At 40.4% G+C, this 23107-nt stretch overlaps 1 protein-coding gene across 1 annotated transcript in view; it reads right to left on the bottom strand.

The window, feature by feature from the left end:
- LRP5 (LDL receptor related protein 5) overlaps positions 1-23107 on the bottom strand; it is a 130898-nt gene that overhangs the window by 77715 nt on the left and 30076 nt on the right. The window contains exons 2-5 of the mRNA XM_041481126.1: positions 21941-22337; positions 6812-7009; positions 3047-3243; positions 1152-1283 (exon numbers count right to left, since the gene is read on the bottom strand). Coding sequence (XP_041337060.1) covers positions 1152-1283; positions 3047-3243; positions 6812-7009; positions 21941-22337 — 924 coding nt within the window. The remainder of the gene's footprint in view (positions 1-1151; positions 1284-3046; positions 3244-6811; positions 7010-21940; positions 22338-23107) is intronic.

The following is a 23107-nucleotide window of genomic DNA, read 5'->3' as shown; positions in this document are numbered from 1 at the left end:
TCGCCCTCCTTTGACAGAAAACCCTTGGCAGACTGTCTGGCCTGACAATGGAAAGGTGAAAGCACAGTATAAGCAGTCAGTCCTGCTTGTGCTATCTGCCAAAAGCAGGCTGACCTTCATTCCCACTGCCAGAAACATGAGGTCAATATGAACGTCTAAAAAGATTGTCCTGAGCATTCAGTGAGGGGTTTTTAAAAGCTGTGAAAGGAAAACTTTCCAAAGTTGGAAGGAGTAAAGGGAAAAGTCTCTTAGCAGCTGCAAAACTACCTTATAAGCCTTTCAATTAGAGTAGGATGAGCTAATAAAGCCAGCCCTTAAACCCTGGAGATTCAGTGTTTAAATCGTGCTTCTGGTTCACAAATGAAAGGCATCTCTCATGCGTGCTCTAGTACACAGAGGAATCAAGCCACATCAGAAAATGATTATATTATTAAACTAGGCTCAGAAGCACACTGGAGACAGGCAGCAGAGTCAGCAGAACACTCTCCAAAATCTTGCCTCCTGGTCTTCTATCACCATATCAGTGTTAGTTGCCTGTATTTGTAAGATGCATCTTTAAAAAAGACTTCTCAATCAATGAAAAAAACAAGTTTTTAAAGTATACCACAGGGCTCATTCAACCTGTGGATACAAAATATGCATCTAGTTACACTTTCTAATTAAAAGGTATACTCCAGCTATTATTCTCTAAACAGCTTTTTATTGGTGATACACAACCCTTTCCCACTTCTCAGGGACATCACCTAGAACAGTATTTTCTGTTAACAACTCAGCCACCACTACTTTATCATAGACCTGTTCTGGAGAATGAATGGGAGGGAGCAGAAATTTCTCCACTGTCCAAATGGAAAGATGTCCTACTTTAACTTACTTCTAATAAAATCCTTCAGCAATGGGCTCCACATACTACTTCATTTCTACAGAGAACTGTCAGCCCTAAACACAGACAAAATTCTCTGATTTCTACTACAAGGGATTACTTTCGTTCATAAAAACCACTCTCTTTGGTAGCTTGGTGGGAGGTCTGTATGCAAAATGACATTTCAGTTTATCAGGCAGCTCCTCTCAACTCAGTTCTTCAAGGATCAGCTCTTATCAGGGAACCCAAACCACACCAACCCTGTGACTGCAGAAAAAAGCCAAGCTCCTACCTGCTTTGCACGTCCTGCCATCGTCTTCCAGCTGCACACCAGTGGGACAGGCACAGCTGAAGAAGGGGTCCCTTGGAGACAGCAGGCACAGATGGGAGCAACCACCGTTGTTTTCCTCACATGGAGTGTGAACTTCAAGAAACAAAGCAGATTTATTCTAATTTTTCTAGAAGACCATAAGCTCTGTTCTCCACGAGGAAGAAATTACACATCCCAAATGACTGGCATAAGCTTTAGTGCTAAAAGCCAGAGAAATCACAATATAAAATGCTTTATTCCATCCCCTCCCCCCGCCAGCATCTTAACTCTAGGGGCACCTAAATTGAGATGTATGCAACTGATGGGATAACCAGTTCAAGGAAAGAAAAGAAAACAACAATTTGTACAATTCCTGCATTACAGTACTGTTGCATGTACAGGACAGGGATGGACATATGACAACTGAACACTCCTTTCTCCTTTAGATGGGGAAAAAAAGACACGAAAGTGTATTAATGAGTAATTATTGGCAAAAATTGCCATTTATAAAAACTACTTGCAAAAAATCTTGCAAAACTTTTGCAAGATTTCTGTAGACATGAAAGTGTATTAATGAGTAATTATTGGCAAAAAATGCCATTTATAAAAACTACTTGCAACTTTTGCAAGACTTCTGCAAAACTGTTGTTTGAATCATCATCTGAACTACTTTACTACCACTTTAATATAAAAGCACAAAATGTCTGGCTAATTTGACTTTTGTTACTTCCACTGACACTCACATAGCAAAAAAAAAAAATGGTGAGGAAGGAATCCAAGCCTGATCTTAATGAAGTCAATGGCATCTGAGCTATTTTCAGCATATGCTTCTTTCTCTGTGTGCTGTATTTTCTTTGTGACTGACTCAAATGCTACGACCCAAGGCTGGGACATTCCTGGAGGTAAAAGCAATGACAAGAATTCAGCACAGACAAACTCTTATCTGGAGCTGTGAGATAGACCAGGGTGCTGTGCATACCCAGCAACCTCAAGGAAAACTTGCACATGTTCCATCCCCAAAATGATCTCCAAACTCCTTTTGATTACTTTCAGGCCTGTTTACTGACATCCTATTAACTTCACCAGAATAACAAATGTTATCTTTAGGGAAGCAGATTTTACAGCTGGCATAAAGAAAGAAGCCAGTCCAAATGGCAAGAGTATTTCCTCTGGACAAGAGTTGATTCTTCCCAGAGCTACTCAATTATATACATTTTGCAACACTGATTTTAAGTCCCATTCTCACAATCCTAAAAAAACTCCAAAACCTCCAAAACCAGCTGCCACATGGAATCACATGAACATACAAAATACATGCAGCTCTACTCAATTTCAAAACTCTACTTCCTTTGAAGTAGTAGCACCAGAGAATGTATAGAAAAACAGAGGCACGTGTCTGTCCACGTGAAAGCTCAAAACTAAAACCCTTCCATACTAAGACGTGCACAAGCTGTTTGATATGTATTGAAGTTAACCATGATCACGTTTGGACTGCAAAAATGGCACTTATAACATGAACATTATATTTTTTGTGGCAATTTTACTTATTAAAAAAAGTAATTATTTCTGACAGAAGTCTTTAAAGCAATAGCATTAAAAATATGCCAGGTAAGTTGATACCATCCCTGTTCAAATATTCCAAACCAAAAGAACTCACTGAAGTACTGCACTGGATTTTGCTACCATGTGGGATGGTGAGTGAGTTCACACCCATTCAGGCTGGAATACTCAAAGCAAAGCACAGGATTCAGGCACTTCTACCTTTAGCAACGAACCCTTTGACAAGCGTGCAGAACTTTGAAACCCCGCACTGCCCTGACGTTCTCCCTGACAGAGAAGCACCAGGCAAGCAGGGTTTGAGGGGAAGCAGGACGTACAGTAGGGCTGCCGGTCGGGGCTCAGGACCTGGATGTCCATGGGCGAGTAGAGGGCAGACAGGATCTCCCTCCTCTTCTCTCCCGTCCTTTTGTTGCAGGCGTGGATGGAGCGCGTCTGCCAGTCCGTCCAGTACAGCGTGTCCCCAGACAACGTCAGGGCAAAGGGATGAGTAAGGCTACCTTCAACAACCTTTTGCCTTTTGGGGAGAAAGAGTAAGGATTAAAACATGGATTGCTTCCACTTTTTACCACGCACACATGAAAAAAATTGGCTCTGTAGAAACTCATGTAGGAAGTGCTGTCTTTCAACACATTCACGGGACCAAGAGATTCAGCTGGTGATAAAGTGACAAGCAGACTGAAAAATGTAAAATAAGGTTTTACCCCTTCACAGCAGTAAGGATACAAATACACTGTGTTTCAGAGCATCAAAGTATCTGATTCAGGCTCTACACTAACACCTTAAGTTCCTTAACTTCAGGAGCTGTGCAAATACCCAAACACAAGTGACTTCTCAAGGAAACTTAGGTCCACAGAGTGCTTCTCTGATTACAGCAGTATATGACATCTTTGCCCAGAACTTCAGCTGCACTCAGTATTTTCTCCTAGCAGAAAAAGGCAGAAACGTCCTATAAGTCTCATTAAATGAGCTCCCCTTAACTTTGCAGCAGAAGTAAGTATTTTTCAGATTAATTTTTAATGTAGAGCAAAGGTACTTATACTTTTCCTAAAACAAAATGCTTATAATTAATACAAATCAGAAACATTTGAGATGTTTTTTCAATGACATACAGCCACACCTCTGAGAATTAGACGAACTGGAAGCCACAAAACACATGACATTTCTAACATGTTTTCACAGGATCCCAAAATTTATACCTGCTGCAATAAATGTATATAATTTAGATTCAGTAGTTTTGAAGATATTTATTAAGTCAGAGAAAAGACCCTGGACAATTTCTCAGTCAAAACACTAGATACGCAGTTTTCACAAAACCCAAGCATTTTATGTATACACAAGGTATGCACACACCTTTCAAACCAGTGCTGTGACACAGCAAAGCATTACTCAAAATTTTCATCATATGACTTGAAGAAAGCTGAAGTCTCAGTGTCATCCTGAAGGAAAATGAGGAACTTAATTTTCTTATACCTCTATTAAATCTGCATTTAGTGGGGTTTTTTCCACTGAAGATGTTTAAGGAAAAACAAAAACCAGCTAACACTTGGCAGGGAAAGGACTGTTTCATTTTAAGCAGCATAGGTAATTATCTGCATTTTCCAGGGTAGAAGGGAATAAAAAACACCCCCAAAATTCTTGGTATATATTCAGACATGGAAAAGTTTAAAACAGACTGACACATGCACAAACTACCAGCAAATACATGAGAAAACAAAATTATTAATAATCTTTCTCTTCTAGAGATAAAATTGAAACTGTTCTAAAAATTTTGTCTAATCACCCCTACTTCTTACCAGAAAACACAACAGAACAAACAAAAACACTAATTTCACTTTCTCTTTCCACTTTCACCATTGCTCTTCTCTCTTAACTAATAACAGGAGTGGCTGTATTCTAATATTGTAACAGCTGCTTTCCACTACATATTGCCCCTATTTCCATCATTCTTAGATATCAAGTCTCCCTTTCTCCTGTAATTACATCCCTTGAAACAGTTCCAGAAAATGTGGGTGCAAACTGCAGCTTGCTAAGAGGCAGATTGCTCCAGTAACATTAATCCACCACACAGAATGCAAATTTCCTTTTTATTCAGATTTTGAGGTAATCCTGAATGGATTCTGGGATGGGAGGGGTGGAAGCATTTGAAACATCACAGATTTCTTTGTTGTCATGGATGAGTGAAACTTGCTCCATGTTTAAGGAACAGAAACAACTTCAAAAGTCACCATCTAGTCTAAGCCCTTACTGAAGTATTCCTTAACACCAGAATCCAGGAGTCCCAACTTCACATACGTCTGTTTCAACATTGATGAGTGGAATGGAAAAGGGAATAAATAAAAATTTCATTTAAAATTTCATTTAAAAGGAGTTATGATTAAGATCAATCTTCATGGCATTTTATTAATATCCATAACACTTTCAGAGCTATTATGTTGGACAACACCTAAAAGTTCACGTACAGTCAGACATCAGGAACTTCCAAAATGCACCCTGTACAGGGATATTCTGACCCCAAGTGTGCATTTACATGCTCTAGCAGCTCAGTAAAATATGCAAGAGTGGGTCAAGTTTTTCTTAATGCAAAATACTTTTTTTTTTTCTAAAACACTATTTGATTTATGGTCCAACAGAAATCTGTTTGGGAGGTGAGGCATTGATCTATCACATAGTAATTTGGATAGATTGCTGGGATTAGTGTATTCAAAGTCTTGCTCCCTTTCAGGTGGCTTTTCTCTACCTTAAAATGAGCAGAATAGATTTTACTTGCCAATTACAACTTCAACATTCACACACATGCAAGTAAAGTCTGTACAATTTGTATGTGCATGCAAACCTCAGAAACAGCCTGGAAACCTTAAAATCTGCCACTCACCCCCAAACCAGACAAACATATTCATGCCGAATCATATGAAAATCTTTTTTTCTGTCTATGAACCTGCAGCCAGACCTGGAGCTACCACTGCCTTCCACAAAGGCCTTTCCCTCATCTCTGCTCTGGACTGTCAGTCAATACTTGTCACTTACTACAATGCCACCATTATCCAGCTCTTACACAGCGCTCTCAAAGGAACTTGAGGGTGTTTTATAAAGGATGTCAATATTGTTATTGCTCTTTTATGACTGTGAAAATCAGGCATAGAATGCAACTCAGTAAAAAAAAAAAAAAACGAAAAACACCATAGAAAATTTTTTTTGGGGAGGGAAGGCATATTATTCTATTACACAGAAATGCGTAAAATAGAACTCCTCCAACTTTTCACCAAGGCAAAACAATTTTATTGACACAGGCATTTAAAATGTTATGAAATCATGAAAATGAAAATGTCATTTAAAACTACCTGAAGACCAAAGCCAGACAACAATGCAGAGATTATTTTGGCAGGACACTTTACTGCATGTGACACTCACCCTTCAGGACCAACACAACCTGCCCATTGAGCACTGCACAGAACTGAAGATGCAATCTCAAATGCCTAAGTCTGCCCTGCCTGAAGTGTCACTTCTCCATGTCTACAGAAGCCAAAACTTAACAGCACACTTGGACAGCAGCAGCACTGTGCTTTCCAGCAAGCTTTAGGAAAATCTGCTTCCTAACTGTTTGTTGTTTGAAACAACCCCAAATTAGTTAATTAATAGGCATAACATAAGGACATCTCTGGATGGGGCCATGGCCAAGAGTGTCTCAATGTGTATTTCTTGTTGGTAAAAAAAAACAAACCATTGACAATACTGTAAAATCCCAGTCACAAGTTAAATGTTATATTGTCTAGGGTCAAGAATAAGCATCTCCAACTATTTTCAAGACAAGTAAGAACCTAAAAAAGGCAGAATCCTGCTGTACAAGAAGGCTGTGAACAGTTTATAGTGAAATACTGATACAAATAGTCTTACACTTAAAACCAGTTTTATATTATGTGAGGTTATTTATTGCAAGCCTATGGTGAACTGCATTAAAAAAAAAAAAACAAAAACAATAAGGTATTTGCATTATTCTAGACTACTGGGAAAAAAAGTTTCATTTCAAAATGAACACAGAAAGTGAGAAATAACTTACACCTTATTATAGACCAAAGGAAGCTTACCTAAAGGAACCATCCAGATTTGCCCTATGAATGAAACTCAGTTTGGCATCAGCCCAGTAAAGTTTCTGTTCGTCGAGATCTATCGTGAGTCCATTTGGCCAGTAAATGTCAGAATCAACAATTATCTTCCGCATGCTGCTGTCCATTCCTGCCCGTTCTATTCGGGGGGTTTCACCCCAGTCAGTCCAGTACATGTATCTGAAAGAGACACACACACAAATGAGGCCACAAGACACGCTGGGATAGCAGCTCTTTGCAAAGCCCCTAATGGCACATACGTACAGCAGGGTAGAGACACCACTGTTTACTCCCAAAACTTTCACACACTTATTAAAGTAAATCAAACCACAGGTCCACAGGCACAAAGCAAGTACTTCATTAAACCATCTCACAAGTTTTGCCTCTGTGTATTTACCATTGTCTTCCAATGCTGAGCAGTACCTGATTGTTATAAGCATTTACAACTGAGTATCATCCCTGTGTGGTCAGTTACTACAAGTTAATATCCTATATCACATTCTGAAGCAACTAATTACCTATCCAAGCAGGTAATGACCACAGCTTAACCTCCTTTTGCAAATCCATAGAGAAAAAAAAAATAAAATCAAGTGTCCTGAAATTTGTTTCTGTCAAAAAAATAAATCACAAATCTGTGAAGACTTACAAAGACATTAAATTTTTGGATTTTTTTTTCCCCATTCCCATTCATGTCCCAGTTTCCCTGTCACTCCACCTACAGGCAATTAAGTAGCCTGAACAGACTCACAATAGATTAACAGCATGTACCAGTTGGAAAGGACCAGATCAAAGCGTGGCAAATCACACAACATCTGTATGAAAAGCTGAGATTGTCCAGCTACAAGAGAAATGGTCTGGTGAGAAGAGGACAGCCAGCTCACAGCTGGTAAACATCACCCAGCACCACACATCCAGCCTGCAATTCCACATGCAAACACAACAGCCAGCTCCTAGCCCAGCTGCCTCAGGGTGCTCAGAGAAACACACAGAGAAACTCCCAATGCCATGACAGCCTTTTGGGCCATGGGTCTGTGTGAGAAAGCCTTTGCCCTGAGGAAGCTCTCAAACATAACCAGGGATCTGTGCACAGGACCCATCACCTCCCCAGGTTCCCCGCACAGTATTAGATCAACAGGAGCAGCAGACGGGCACCAGCTGGGCAAGAGCACTGAGCTGCATCTGAGCTGAGACCTCCTAACACTGGAGCTCCAGAGAAGCACGGTAAAGAGACATCTATTCAGTCCTGCACAATGCTTAGCCAGATGTTTCACAGCCTGGCTTATCTCAGACCCTTAGCTCCCCTGAGAAGACAGCACTCGCTGTGCAATCACAGTAGGAGCCACGAAGGAAGTCAATGAATGTGAATTGTGAAAACACACTTATACAAAAAAAGCTTTAGGCTTTAGTTTATGAGAGAGAATCCTGTCCACACTTCAGGGATGATGTTGGGACATTTGTAATTGCTGTCATGTTCCCCTGCAGGGGGATCTTGCTCTCCCCTTTGCAGATCCCCCTGCAAACTGCAGAGGCTCTGGAGCTGCTTTAGCTGCAGCTGGGCCATCATTTCAGCCAAGGAGGAACAGGCAGCTCTACAGTTACCACCACCGAATGTCCCCCACAGCACTTAACCTTAAAATGCCCTGATCTCCATGTGCATCCTCCACCCCAACTAAGGCAGCTCTCCAGTTCCAGGGCAGTCACAGCACCTACACAGCAGCACATATAATCATGAGCAGTTTACCCCACTAAAGAGGGGAATATAGATAACCATGCAGATAGAAACAGATAGAAATTGCTCACTTGTATCACAATACACATAAACCTCAGTGTGAGGTCAAACCAGGTTTCTAGCTGAAATAAAAGACTTTCATGCAGGTGAGTCTGCAGGTTTCTGAGACAGCTCACGTTAGAGTGGCTGAGGCACAATCACATCCCCAGATACCTTCCCAAAGCTTCCTCAGCTCCAGCAACCAGGATAGACTGACAGCTCCTGAAAAAGCAGCAGCAGTAGCTGAGAGCTGCCCCAGTTCAGAGGACAACCTATGAATGTAAATTGCCATTCATTTTGGTTTTCCTTAACAAGTCAGGCTGTAATTTGTGGCATCTCAGACTGTGTGGGGAAGCAGCTATTGACAAACAACTAAAGACAGAGAAAAGCAGACATAAAAAACCTGTTTGTACAACCAGCTGCTGAATCACACAGTGAAACTGATATGGCCAAATACCCGTTTTTGGTCAGGTCAAATCAGTTGTCTGATCCAGCTCATCTGCACTAGCTTGCACCACCAGCATCCAACTCCACAGGAATAAAGACAGACAAAAGATAGACTGTTGAATGAAGAAAAATGTGGCTATTAGAAGTGACTTTGGGCCATATCATGTGGCTATTGAAATGTGTAAGTGCAGACTGAAAAGGAGCTTAGATGAAAAATCCCATGAAGTTACCTAAAAGAAAAAACAAAGGAGACAAAACTAGCTAAGTCCTGTTAAACCCTTAAAGCAGGTTAAAAGAATGAAAATAGATTCCCTAAATTATCATGGAACAAAATTCCTCTTATCAGGCCTTACGTTAAAATTTTAGCCTGCACTCTCAATGCATTCAGATGAAGGAAAAAAAAAATCTGTAAACCAAAGGGCCCTCATGGCTTTTCTATGATATTAAAGGAGCTCCAATTGAAGAGCCACTTCCCACAAAATAATGTTGTTTAATTTCACAGGTGATGTGTGTTTACCCTTGGCCCCACAGAGACCGCTGTACAAAAGTAGTACTTTCAAATTCACACACAAACTTGGCACAGGAAAATTGCATCTCTAAATTTCAGCTCATTAGCAGGCACCAAGCTCAGTGTTACTCAAAGGTTTAGTACTATGTGGTATTAGCAAAATAACTGCACCACAAAGGAAGGGTCAGCAGGATGAAAATGCACTTAAACAACATGGAGAACAATCAGAATGCAGGCAGCCTTCCTTCAAAGCACTTCTCTCTCAGGTGGGCTTTTCTAAAGCAACATACCCTGCCACCACCTTGTCCTGACAGCAGGCTGTCTCTGCAATCCCTCAGGTACCATAAAGCTGATCTGCTCAGTGAACTTTTCAGAGTGTACTGAATCTCTGCACTAATCAAACTCCTAAGGAGTTAAAGGTTTTCTTCCCTCTGTGTGCTCTACAGAATCCCATGGTCCATCACAAGAGGACACACCAAGCCACGGAATGGCAAACACAATTTTTGCATCCTTTTCAAAGAGGTTTCCATCCTTTCATCAGGCAGCAGGTGCTGAATTGCCAAGTATTCTAGGAAATTTGCTCTGGTTTGCAGATCTCTTAGCTCATCAAGACCCTGAACTGGGAGTTTAGAAATCAATGTAAGAAGCTGCTCCTACAGCAGGACTGATCTTCTCTGGCCTAAGTGAGCCCATTTAAAACCATACCACTGCCAAATGAAGCACATCTTCCCTGGTGCCCACCCCTGGTGTTGACATTAGTATTCTACAAGGAAAAAACCAAGAAAACTCAAAACCTTTCAGTTACCTTAGCAAATAATCAGTCTTCCCAACGTTTCTGCAGCAGTGGTGCTTAAACAGAAGAAGCAAACAACAGCAGCAATCAGCCAGCTGAAGCCTCCTGTGAAACTTGCCCAGAGAAAGGCATTTCTCATCAACTCCCCCATGCCAAGTCACCTTTGAGTCTACAATTAGCTAGGGCAGTCCTTTCCATCCCTCCTCTTCCACCTTTCTCTGGCCTAACATCCTGGTTCTTTTGACATTTTTTTTGCAGCACAAGGCACAACAGAGCACTGGACATGAGACTCTAACAGCCCATAAAATGTCATGTTTTAACTGCATGCTTGTGAGGGACTTTCAAGAATGCACAAAGTGTCAAGTTTTCCCTTTTTTTGCCCTCCTCTATTTTGAGTGACAAAGCTAGTTCAAGCTAAGTCAAAAATACACTGTTCTGGCTGGAACACAGAGTCACCTGAAGACAGAAGTTTTATTACACAAGTTATAAATCCTACAAGCTTAGCTAAACCAGCACTGCAAACTTAACTGGAACAGTAATAAGAGAAATTTTTGGGGCAGGGGGAAAGCCTCCTTGCTATGATTTGTGATGAAGAAAAAGACAAAGGCTAGCTATCCTTGAAATAACCCATGGATCTCATTAAAAATATTAGTCTCCTGTCAAAAGTCAGAAGTCCTGAAATCTGCTTGCACTAACTGGTTCAGAGAAAGAGCACTACAGGAAAAACAGTGGAGAAATTAAAGATTTTAGTAATGTCCTGAAGTCATAATTAGGCCTTACAGCTTGTATCTTTCAAATGCCTCCAGTCTCCAGGATCAATTCTTACACAAAAGCGGACACTTTTAGTTGGGCTTTATGAGCAGGGGAAGAATATGGCAAAAAGTTCCAAGTGGCTTCTCAGAGAAAGAAATCAATCTGCATGCTTTAACAGTTTATATGCAGGAACTGATTTTGATTCATCCTCATTTAAATTAACCTTCATTCAGGAGCCTGGAGTGATAACTGACATATTATTTTGGTAGAGAGGGAAAAAAGGCTCTCCTGAATTTATTTTTTAAAGAATGCTCAAGAGTCCATATCTCTTATTGACCTCAATATAAAACAAGCACTTTCAAACAGTCAAGACATCATCAATGTTTCTGGGACAAATGATGGTTCAGGACTGGATTTTTTGTTTTTCAAATAGAACCTATTTTCCAGGTGTCCAGCATATTAACAATCCCTACCATTTAAAAAAGAAACCCAGTATTTAGCCCAGATAACATTTCAGAAAAATAAGTAGACTAAGCAAAGAATCTCAGTCTGGTGACACTACCTGTGCTATTATGCCTCCCAGTTTTTGAAGCCAGCTGAAAAGATGCACACTGAATAACAATGAAGAGCCTAAGGCAAGCATTTGGGTAGTTTTTTTGTTTGGTTGATTTCTTGATGGTGGTGGTGGTGTTTTTAAATGTAAATTCAAGAGTTTTAAATACCCCTGGGCCAGGGCATGCAATAACAATCGTAAGAAACTAAAATTATCAAAACCAGTATCTTTGTACACATTAAATCGATCACATTTTAGGACTGGCATCTGAGGAGTTTTATATCCTCCCTGCACGGCAACAGGTCAACAAAAGTCTAACAGCACTGAGGCTGTCAAAGAAAATGAAAACATGAATTCCTAAAGAGATAATGAGAGGGGAAAAAAAAAAAAAACGCCTTGTGAGCAAAATTCACTGCTAAGCAGCTATTGCAAATCAATACCTTTTACGAAAAAAAAAAAGTAACTAAACAGCACGACAGAAGCTCTAAACAAAAAGCAGACCTTGGACAAATTTGTGGGTTACTTTATCTAGTTCTTCAGAGATGCTTAAGTGTCTCCCCCCATCACTGGTTTTAAACCTTAATTCCAGACTTCCAAGGCAGAAAGGAAGGTGAGGCAGGGTGAAAAAGAGACTGACATCAAATAATAATCTCACAGCACTTGCACCAATACTGTCCCTGAACTGATCTGCTACACCACTTTGCTACACCAAAGAAACGAGCTGGAACAAAGCAGAGCAAGAGCCAAAGCTCCATCAAAGCCATGGTGTAAATGTACACTTTCTTCTGAACACACAGCCACCAAAAGTCCATCCAGTCCGGGAGCCAGAAGCACCAGACCCAAGAGAGTACATAAAACTCAGTTACTGCTCTATATGTAAGCACATACATGTAATGTGTTACACATATTACAAATATGTAACATATATTACAAATATGTAGATCTATATGTAAGCTGCAAGCTTCACAACCAAGCTTTCTAGTCAGAACTTTATTAAATGCAATTCAATTGCAGCCAACAAGTCCCTGGGTTTTGGCATATAAATTACCACAGTGAAGCAGGGCTTAAATGGTGCTTCCCTCCTATCAGAAGAATGGGACTGAAAACCACCTTGCAAAAACAAACAGATTTTTGAAGTTGGCAAACTGCACCCCAGTGGGGGTTTTTGTTGGCTTTGTTTTTGGGTGGGTTTTTTTGGTTTTTTTTTTTTTTTTTTTTTTTTTTTTTTGGTTTTTTTTTTTTTTGTTTTTTTTTTTTTTTTTTTTTTTTTTTTTTGTTTGGTTGACTGGTTTGTTTTCTTTCCCCTGCTTAACTCATTTTAAAATTTCAGGTGCAGGAGCAAAACCAGGATGAAGACCATACTTCCCCTCAGTCTTAAAGCTGCAGGTCATTTCTTATTAGCCAGAGTTTCATGTCTCTTGTCATCATTTTCACAAAGATTAGAAATCAGGGCTGTGCCCTCCAAGAGCAGCCAATCAGCCATCTGAGCTGGAAGGTATCACAGACATAATAAAAAGCAGCCGACATTGCCCAAACACTTTTTCCATCTCCCAAAATGCAGTACAGTTGCCAAACCTTACATAACCTGCTTACACAAAAGGGGCCAGTTGTACAGATGATATAAATCAGTACAAACTTCTCCAATTTCAACAATGCTCTTGAACTTACACAAGCCTGTGGCACAAAACAGGAGTTTACAGGAAATTGCTATGAAGTTTAGATTCCTGCACATTTAAAACTTACTTCCCCCATCCCACCTTTAAAGCTGCAAAAACTCCACTGTGAAATTAAATATCCCCAACTGTTTAATAATTAAATATCCCCAAAAATAATGCATAGCATTAAGCTGCAAATTACTTTTTTTTTTCAAATTTTTCTTCTTCGTTTCAAGCACTGAATTTTGAGACCTGGATGTCCTCAACAAAATCATTCCATCAAACCCAAAGATATGCCACAGCAGGTAATCATTACAACCAATCACATTGTATTGAAAAATGTGTACAAAGCAAACAAAACCCTTGAGGACCAGTCTTCTCCACTACAGTTTTCCTACAATGTCTTTTATTCTGATTTATTCTTTGAAAACACACAGTGGGGTAAGGTGTCCTTGATCTCTGTGGCCCTCTGACAGCTCACAGCAGCATGTCCATGTCTCTCTCCTGCTGAGGAGCCAGAACTTGGCACAGCACTCCAAGGGTCGTTTCACCAGCTCTGAGTAGAGAGGGAGGCTCTTGATCTGATGGCAGCACTCCTCCTGAGGAAGCCCAGGAGTGCTCTTGGCTTTCCTGACAGCAAGGGCTGTCCCATGGTCAGTGCATTGACCCCAGGTGCCTTTCTTCTTTCACAAAATGTGATTTATTTTAGGAATGGGAAAAATAGTCCAAATCTAACATTCAACCCATTTTCAGACACACTGCACTCAAAATTCAGGGCATCCTCACAGGAAAAAGTGCAGAATGAACTGCTGAACTCTCCATGAGCTTGTGAGCTAGACCCAGTCATTACTTCACTATATCTACCTGAAGTTAAACCTACATTTCTTCCTCTCTCCATAGTGAAACACTGAATTACAACATATTGGGACAGTAAAAAAATTGTATCTACACATTGGACTGACTTAATGGAAGATGGGGTGCAGCAAATGTATTGAGCAACAGTAATCCAACTGTGTAAATCAGGTGCTGGTGGCTCTCTAATCCACAGATCTCACAACTGCTCAAATGTTTAGCTCAAACCAAGGCATCTTATGTTTTACTGTGCTGATGCACTTTAACTCAATGTTTAGCGAAAGGTACACTCCATCTAAAGAAAGGAAATTGTCAAGGCATGGAACTGAAGCATGTTCATTTGCCCCCTTGTAATTTCAAACACAGTAACAAACAAAACCCTGAGAACACCCTCAGCAGGTTACATGGAAAAATTCTTCCTTCAGCTTATACTAATGCTTAATTTTACATGAAAAAAAATTAGAAACGTATTTTGAGTTAAACCAAAGCAACTCATTCATGACTAACAGAACAGTGCCAGTCCAGCCAGACCAACATGTTGCAAATGCCATGATCTCCACACTATACAGCTATAAAATGCACACAATTACATCATCTAATCAAAGAACTTCCATCACCTCTTTGGTACCAGTGCATTCCTGACTTCACCCAAGAAACCACTGCAACACACACTGGCACTGTGACAACTAAAGCCATCCTACTGTTCCTTCTGTGTCCAGTTCTGGGCCCCTCAGTTTAGGAAGGATGTTGAGATGCTTGAGCGCGTCCAGAGGAGGGCAACAAGGCTGGTGAGGGGCTTGGAACACAAGCCCTGTGAGGAATGTTTGAAGGAGCTGGGGTTGTTTAGCCTGGAGAAGAGGAGGCTTAGAGGTGACGTTATTGCTCTCTACAACTTCCTGAAGGGAGGTTGTAGACAGGTAAGGGTCGGTCTCTTCCACCGGGCAGCAACTGAGAGAACAAGAGGACACAGTCTCAAACTACGTCAGGGAAGGTATAGGTTGGATATTAGGAAAAAAATTTTCACTGAAAGAATAATAAAGCACTGGAATGCTCTTCCCAGGGAAGTGGCAGAATCATCATCTCTGGATGTGTTTAAAAAAAGATTGGACATGGCACTTGATGCTACAGTCTAGTTGAGGTGTTAGGGCATATGATGGACTCGATGATCTTAGAGGTCTCTTCCAACCTCATTATTCTGTGATTCTGTTCCCTCAAGAAATGGTGTAGAAATTTAGAAGAGAAGAATATAATTCCCAAACTTAATAAGACCAAATGTGTACAGGGCAAAGAAGTATCAGTCTCCAGGACCCAGGACACGAGGAGTCACAGAAACTGCAGCAATAGAAGAGTGCAAACAGGGGAGGGAGTTCAGTGGGGTTTTTAAAGAAATCTACACATTTCCACTTCTTTCCCATGCAATTTTGGGGGCTATGGGAAGAAGTAAATGACTTTTTTTCCATCATCTCTGAACAGGCAGGTCTGCCTTCAAATGAAGCAAAAGGTATTTGAACAATATATGCCCTTTAGTTATATCTATGAGCAGGAAAAGGGAGAAATAAGCAGAGGAGACTAATAAACTATTTAAAGAAAGGCTGTCACCATCAAGGACAATCATCTGAAATTTAGAGCAAATAACAATTCCCACAAAAACCTCAAGTTTCTTATGCATGAGACTATTTGCAGCTATTTGGAGACGCATATCAAAAGCTTTCCAAGTCCCAGAAATTACTGCCATACCAAGATACTGGATATGACTGTGAACCAATTTTACAGTTGAGTACTTTTCTTTCATTTTAAGATAATAATTCTGCTACTCATATATTACAGAGTTTCAAATAACTAACCAAAAGCTTCAAAATAATTTTATACTTGCAATTAATTACTAACTAGAAGCACACAGGATATAAAGTAATCTCTAGCTTTCAGGCAGCAATAAGCATGTTTCACTCAAAACCCGGGCATCTTCTGCATTTTAACCAAGCAGCCACGAGTTAGGGTTTCTTAAAAGCACAGTCTTTACTCAGAGGATGTTTCTTGCTTTTCTTCTCCACCACTTGCAACAATCACAAGTTATTCTTCAGTATTCCCTCTCCTCTCAACTACTCCAAAGGAGATTAAGACCAGAAGATACACTGTTTAAAAGATGTCATCATTCACGCTTATTTGTATCAGAAGCCTCAGTCTACTGCAGCTCATACAGATCTCAATAATTCCAACCCATCAGGCCAACGTGCTTAACCTTTAGTACCTGCCATGCTGCTGTGTGGGACCCAGGGCCTGGTGAATCATCAGCACACACCGCTGCAGTTTGCAGCGCTGACATAAACACAGTTGTGAGTTAGAACAGCTCCAGGTCTTGTTCATGGCTTTGCTGTGACACTGAGGAAACAGTGGATTAACAGCTAGGCATGTCTGAGGCTTTTAGTTTTGGACTCTGAACTGGAAGCTTTCTAATTGTGATAGCTGTCCCTTCTATATACCCATTTTTTAATATCCCAGTTGGTGCATTTACCATCTAATCCTTTCTTTGGTGCCAAATATACTTCAGGTCAATAACAGGCACTGATTGCAGATTTTGGCTAATTTGCCATAAACAACCTGAGGCAATGGCTAAGCCAGGCTATGGCATACAATCCCTTAATGCTGTTCAGACATGATTAGGCTTGTTTGAATCTTTGAACTAATAGCCATTCCGCAGAATGCCAAAACAGATGATTTATTTTTAGTACTCAGTAATTTTTTTCTTATTGCTGCATTCCAAATTGTATCTTACTTCCTTCCCCCGAAGCTTTGCTATTTCAAAAGGAGAAGATTGCTCCATAAATGAAGTCAGCTTCTGGGGTGGTCCACTGACACCAGCACTCCCTCGGCCCAACAGCCCCACACCATGCCATGGAAGAGTTTTTAAGAATTAAAATGAGGGAGGAAATGTAGACAGCAGTTTGCAGTTTTTCTTCAGTCAGTCAAACCAGTTCAAAGGTCCTTACTCTCCTCTTTCACAAACACCATTCCTACAGATCCCACCAGAGTCAGCAGGCCAGCTCAGGTAGGGCAAATTCAACAACCCCAGTGACTACACCAAGCAATGACTGTGGTTATACCCACACCAAAAAACCCACAAGACAGCACACCTTTTCTTGAGGCAAGCAATTTTCATCTTTCCTTAAAATAATGATTTCACAAACATTTCACAGATGTCTCATTTAGCTCTTTGTGCTTTCAGCAAACAGAGGGGGCAGAAATTTCTCAAGCATTACTGTCTGCTGAGCAAGGCAAGCTATAGAAAATACAGCCTGGACTTGGGCAATAAGCTCACTCCAGAAGGCAATACAGCAGCCATCACAGTAGGTGATGCAGGAACAAATTCAAGATTTATATATACCAAAGTAAGTATCTCTAACATATTGAAGACTTTCATAATGTGAACTAACTACTTCATTAAGCACTTAGTGAATATTAGGTATGAGGATCATGGATATGCTACAGATCTTCAGAAACAGAACCCTGTGTAAAATGGAGAGGGTAGCAAGCATTGAGATTTTTATGTCATAGATTCAATGACCCTTATCAACACACATTCTAGGGTGTTCAGATCTAAGACCTTCACTACAGGACTGAGAATTAAATCATTTGTTTTGGCTACTCATTCATGCATTCTTTTGAAGATTTCTTTTCAGGAAACTGAAGTTTGCTTGCCACAACACATGATAAAAACTTGTTTTTCAAATACATTCCTCCTTCTTCAGACAGTGTTCATGACACTTAAGTTTTTTGCATGGCATCGCAGGGAATTTGAGCTAGCTCTTTTAGCTGGGCTTGAGTAAAATCTTTATGTACAATAAGTTCAGATTTGTTAGAAGTTGCTATCCTGAAAACATATAAATACTTAGGCAATGGTGCCAAACTCAAAGTTAATAACACCAACACTACTGAATCCCCCATCAGCAGTCTACCTATCAACAATGTATATAAATGCTAATGTTCTACAAACAATACCAAGAATTTAGCCTAATGTCCTCCATTATATAAACTTAGCTTAACAAACCCTACAGCATGACTGGGATCTAAATGCTCAAAACAAAGCACCAGCAAATTTATAGAAAAATGTGTCGTACTGTCCTCTGTTTTCTTAGTTTATCCTTCATGTCAGGGAAGAATAATTGGATTATCACATATTCTGCTTCCTTTAATTCCAAGAATATACAGTGGGTTCAGCAAGAAAGTTTTAATGTGTATGGAAAAGAATGATGTTAAGCCAAGAAATAATTGGCTTATTATTTCTATTAAGAAATATTAAGCCAACTCTTGTTAATTATGATACTCTTTCAGAGTGTCAGAAGACCCGGTACAATGAATAATTTTCACTAGCTCTGGGAAGAAGAGACACCCACACATAAGCTTTAAGTGTCCCACAGCTTGCCTTAAAAAATGAAATTTTAGGAATGCACTGAATGATCATTAGGGGAGAGGAATCTCTCATTCATAACTGTGAGATAATCACTGCCTTTAAAGAAGGAAGATAGGCTGAGTGTGCAAAAGATGCAGTTCTCTTTAAAAATGTCACTACACCACAACCATCTTAGGAAGCCCATCAGAACATCTGAAAAATCAATGAATGTCAATTGGAAATCACCAAAAACCAGGCTTCAAAAGGAAACTCCAGAAGTCAACTTAGCCCCTCTCCCATCTCCTAAGGCTTGGCCATTACACTTCTAGTGTTCCTGAGAGATGATGACTGTATATTCAGTATGTTCTTCTCTATTCTCTCAAACTAGTCTAGGTCTTGAAGAAACACACTCAAAATGGAATAAAGTCTGCTTATTAAGCAAACACCACTCTGGGCATAACACCCCACTGTAAACATCCCAACACACAGTCCTTAATCCACCTCTGCAGAACAGCCTTACTAAGGCTAAAAGACAAGAGAAGGTGCCACCATTCTGCATGACAACATGTTATTGTCTTAAGAGAGATTAGATTTGTTTGACTTGCAGCATTCTAGACAAACCCATGTTTGGGTACTAATAGTATCAACTAAGCATTTGCAATCTGCTTATTTGTCTCATTTTGCCTCTGGAAACCAAAGTAGACTAATGAAATTTTCTTCCTCATTTTCTAAGCTTCCCACCCTCAATTTTTTAGTAGAAACTTCTAAAGGGACAAAATTACCTCTGTGGAATAGAAACTTCCAAACTAAGCAAATGACTAGCCACTGACAGATTGCCTCAATCAGTTTTAAGAATCCTAGTCTGAACTGCTTCACATTTCATGATCCAGAAAAAAACCCCACAAACTTACTCAGGTGCTCTGATCTAATACTGTTCTGACAGTTGTAGGAACAGTATTAGCCACCTGATTTCAAAAACTTATTAACAAAAAGATAAAAAGGTATTATTAAATGGTTCTTTTCTCCTACTGTCACCCACTCTTCTTCCCCTGAGAATACCTGGAACAAGGAACACATGCTTCTATGTGAGCTCAACCCCAGAGCCTGCTGTGCCAAAATCACCAGTTCACAAATGCACCTAGGAAATATTTCAGAACTACCAGCTGAAATGAAGTGGTTGTAAAAGCAAACCTGAATGTTTTATTCCACAAATATATGTGATGACTGATTTTTAAAATTTTCTTTCAAGTTTAATATATTAGTTTTTCAGGCAAACCTGCCTTTGATTCAACACTTAAAGAATCAATCAAAAGGCAAGGAACTGCATCCACTTAGGAAAAGTAAACCTGGCACTGGCATTTCATGCAAAGTGCCATACCACACTCTGTAATCCACCTCACCATGAAATACTCAATTTAACATCATATTCTCTCTTTAAATATACTAATGAACTCTACATCTAATTAATCAACATGAATTAATTAATTCTGCATAGAATACTTGCTGTCAGGATACAACAGGATTCCTGTTAATTTATTTAAAACCCCTCTACAGAACAATTTGCTGTGGGGAGAATTCCTTTCACCTAAAGGCATCTGTAAGGAAGGCAGGGTTAGGAGGATTAGGACCCCTCTTGAAAAGTCCTTTGGCCCAACAAAGTCACTCCAGTTCCCCTTCCACTGGTAATGGCTGTACCTTTCCAGGCATTATCTGAAGGATACAGACAGCTCCAGCATTTGACGTGTCAACAAAACTAAGGATTTTGTTTCTTTGGGTACACACCGTTTCATTTAGCCTATGTATGCCCTTTATGTATTAATCATAAATGTACCTGTAACACCTCACATTCATCTGGAAAATCTTATTCAGGAAACACTGCAAAAACAACCACAGTTCCAGTCTGTGGCATGGAAGGTGCTGACATGGTGATCTTAAATTGGCCTCTGTTGCCTCGTTTCCATCTTCACTACTCGCACACTTGAAGCAGGTAGTTTCTCAAGACATTGTCCAGCTCCCAGAGCAGGATAAACCACCAAATACTTTATTTTTATGGTTTATACTAAGCCCTTGCTCAGCATCATTTTGCAAAGAGAACAGACTCAGTCTCCTAAAAGGTGGCTGTAGTCAGGTTGGTGTTGGTCTTTTTCTCCAAGCAGCAACTGACAGAACCGGAGGACACAGTCTCAGGCTGCGTCAAGGGAAAGTTAGGTTTGATATTAAGAAAAAGTTTTTCACTTTTTCCTAATATCCAACATATACTTCCTTTGAAACAAAGAGTGATAAACTACTGGAATGCCTGCCTGGGGAGGTGGTGGAGTCACCATCCCTGGATGTGTTTAAAAAAAGACTGGATGTGGCACTCGATGTCATGGTTTAGTTGAGGGGTTAGGGCATGGGTTGATGATCTTAAAGGTCTCTTCAAACCTGGTCATCCTGTGAATTTTGTGAAAATATCAGTTAACACCAGATTTTCCTACAGATAAGAAACCTACTATGTATACCCTAGAGGAAGATAAAGTGATCTCTGAGAAAGTATAGTGAAAATGGCAGCAGATCAGAGGCAAACCAGCCTATTTGTGTGGATCCCTGCACACAAGAGAAATGCACTTGAGTTCTCTTTCCTGGTTTTCATGAGGGTCCATCTAGCACAGCACATCTTCAGTCATCACTGCCATAAATGCCAGGCCCAAAGGACACAACACCAGCACTGCTTGTGCACAGGGAGAGCAAACAGCACATGTGAAATCCTGGGGAGGACTGAAGAGAGAGGGAGGAATCATACACATACATAAGTATTTTTAGCAGCACTAGAACTGACACATGCAGCCTGCACTCTTACCACTTCTTAGCATGTTCGCTTCACAGCACTGAGAATCCAGTTTCACCTGGATTCTTTCCCTTGCTGGCACAAACATTATTATTCAACATCATCACTTAAAAAATATCCTGATTTTGTTTACCAGGGCATAGCAAGTGAGAATTCCTGTTTCATCACATGCAGACTTGCACATCTTGTAAATAGACATCACATATAAAATCAAAGTTAACTTACTAAACAAGATAACAGAAAATAATAATAATAAAATGCTTGGAAAATTAGTTCTTTTTCCAAAGTGCAACAGGATAAGCCAGGTAATTATACTGGTTGAATATTTGGCTTGGCACCTAAGAACCAGCTGTATTTTTCTTTTTGGCTCAAGGTCTGGGTTGCCATTTCTTGCCACAAAATATTTAAACTCAAACATATGTTCAGTTACAAATCTTGAGAAGAACACCTCAAGAAAATGTTAAGTGAAACAAAAGGCTATGTGTTGTTCCTTTTCTTTTCAAAACTAAAAACTCAACATAAATCACCACAGTATTCATTTAAGCATTTAAGTCAAATTAATATTTACCCATGAGCCGGATCCAAAGCTATTGCCCTGGGCTGATCAAGGTCTTGCCAGAAGAGGACTTTTCTAGATGTTCCATTGAGATTAGCTACTTCTATCCTATTGGTTTCTGAATCCGTCCAGTAAAGTTTTTTCCCAATCCAATCACACGCCAGGCCGTCCGGGGAAACCAGACCAGAAATGATGACATTCTGCACCACATTCCCAGTTTGGTTAATGTAAGTTTGCTTGATGGCTTCTTCACTCACATCTGTCCAGAAAACGATGCCTTGTGAGTACTGGAAGTCAACCGCAGCAGCATCCTCTAAACCACTGACCACCACCGTGGACTCCAGCTTCGTGCCTCCAGCATCCACCAGCCGCACATCCCGCCGGTTGGCAAACAGCAGAAAGGGAGACGCTGCAGAAGGGAAAAATGAAAACATGTTAGCACTGCAGGCACCTACAGATGTTCAACAGCTGACTATGGATGTGGCTCAGGAGGATTTCTTCTCCCAGACCAGCAGGGCAGGGAGTACAGAAGTGTCACCGTATCTAAAAACCTCTTCCTTCCGTATGTCAGACAGGGGTGTAAAACAGAGATGGAAGAGCAGGCCCAATTCTTTATCTAGGGGATGTGAGAAGCATCTTCCACATAGTTAGGAGTTCACATCAAGACCTTTCAACAGTACCTTCAACAACACCTTCTGCCTGCTGCTCTAACAACAGACAAATGAGAACAAATTAAGTGTTCATGGTTTAAAAGCTTGGTTCAACCAGTTAAATTAGTAAAAACACACAGAAAGCAAGCTCTGCTGCCTTTCAGCAGCAGGCTGAAAGCCAACAGCACTAGACACAACACCCTGAAATGCTCCTACCAAGCACCCTCCCAAACAGCAAACACCGTGAAAGAGTTTCAGAACTCCTGTCTTCTCTCCTGCACCACAGCAAGAGAAATTCAAGACAGAGTTTGAAGGCAGACAATGGCATGGGTTGGGGGTGTTTGTGAAAACTGCTGTTAGCTGAAAGAGGCAGCGAGAGCAAAAGGACAAAGGTTTCCCAGCTTCCCCAATTTTTCTAACTCAAGCAGTAGCTGCTGGAGCTCCACAGCAGTCACCTGCTGACTCCCAGCTCCACATGCAACCACTGCATCCGACGTGCTGCCTCCAATGCACAGTCAGCACAGGTCCC

This window comes from Pyrgilauda ruficollis, unplaced genomic scaffold, assembly GCF_017590135.1.
Source record: "Pyrgilauda ruficollis isolate IOZ18807 unplaced genomic scaffold, ASM1759013v1 scaffold55, whole genome shotgun sequence".
NCBI classification, from domain to species: domain Eukaryota; kingdom Metazoa; phylum Chordata; class Aves; order Passeriformes; family Passeridae; genus Pyrgilauda; species Pyrgilauda ruficollis.
The sequence above is the reverse complement of the archived record's forward strand: the minus strand, read 5'-3'. Positions and strand labels throughout refer to the sequence as shown.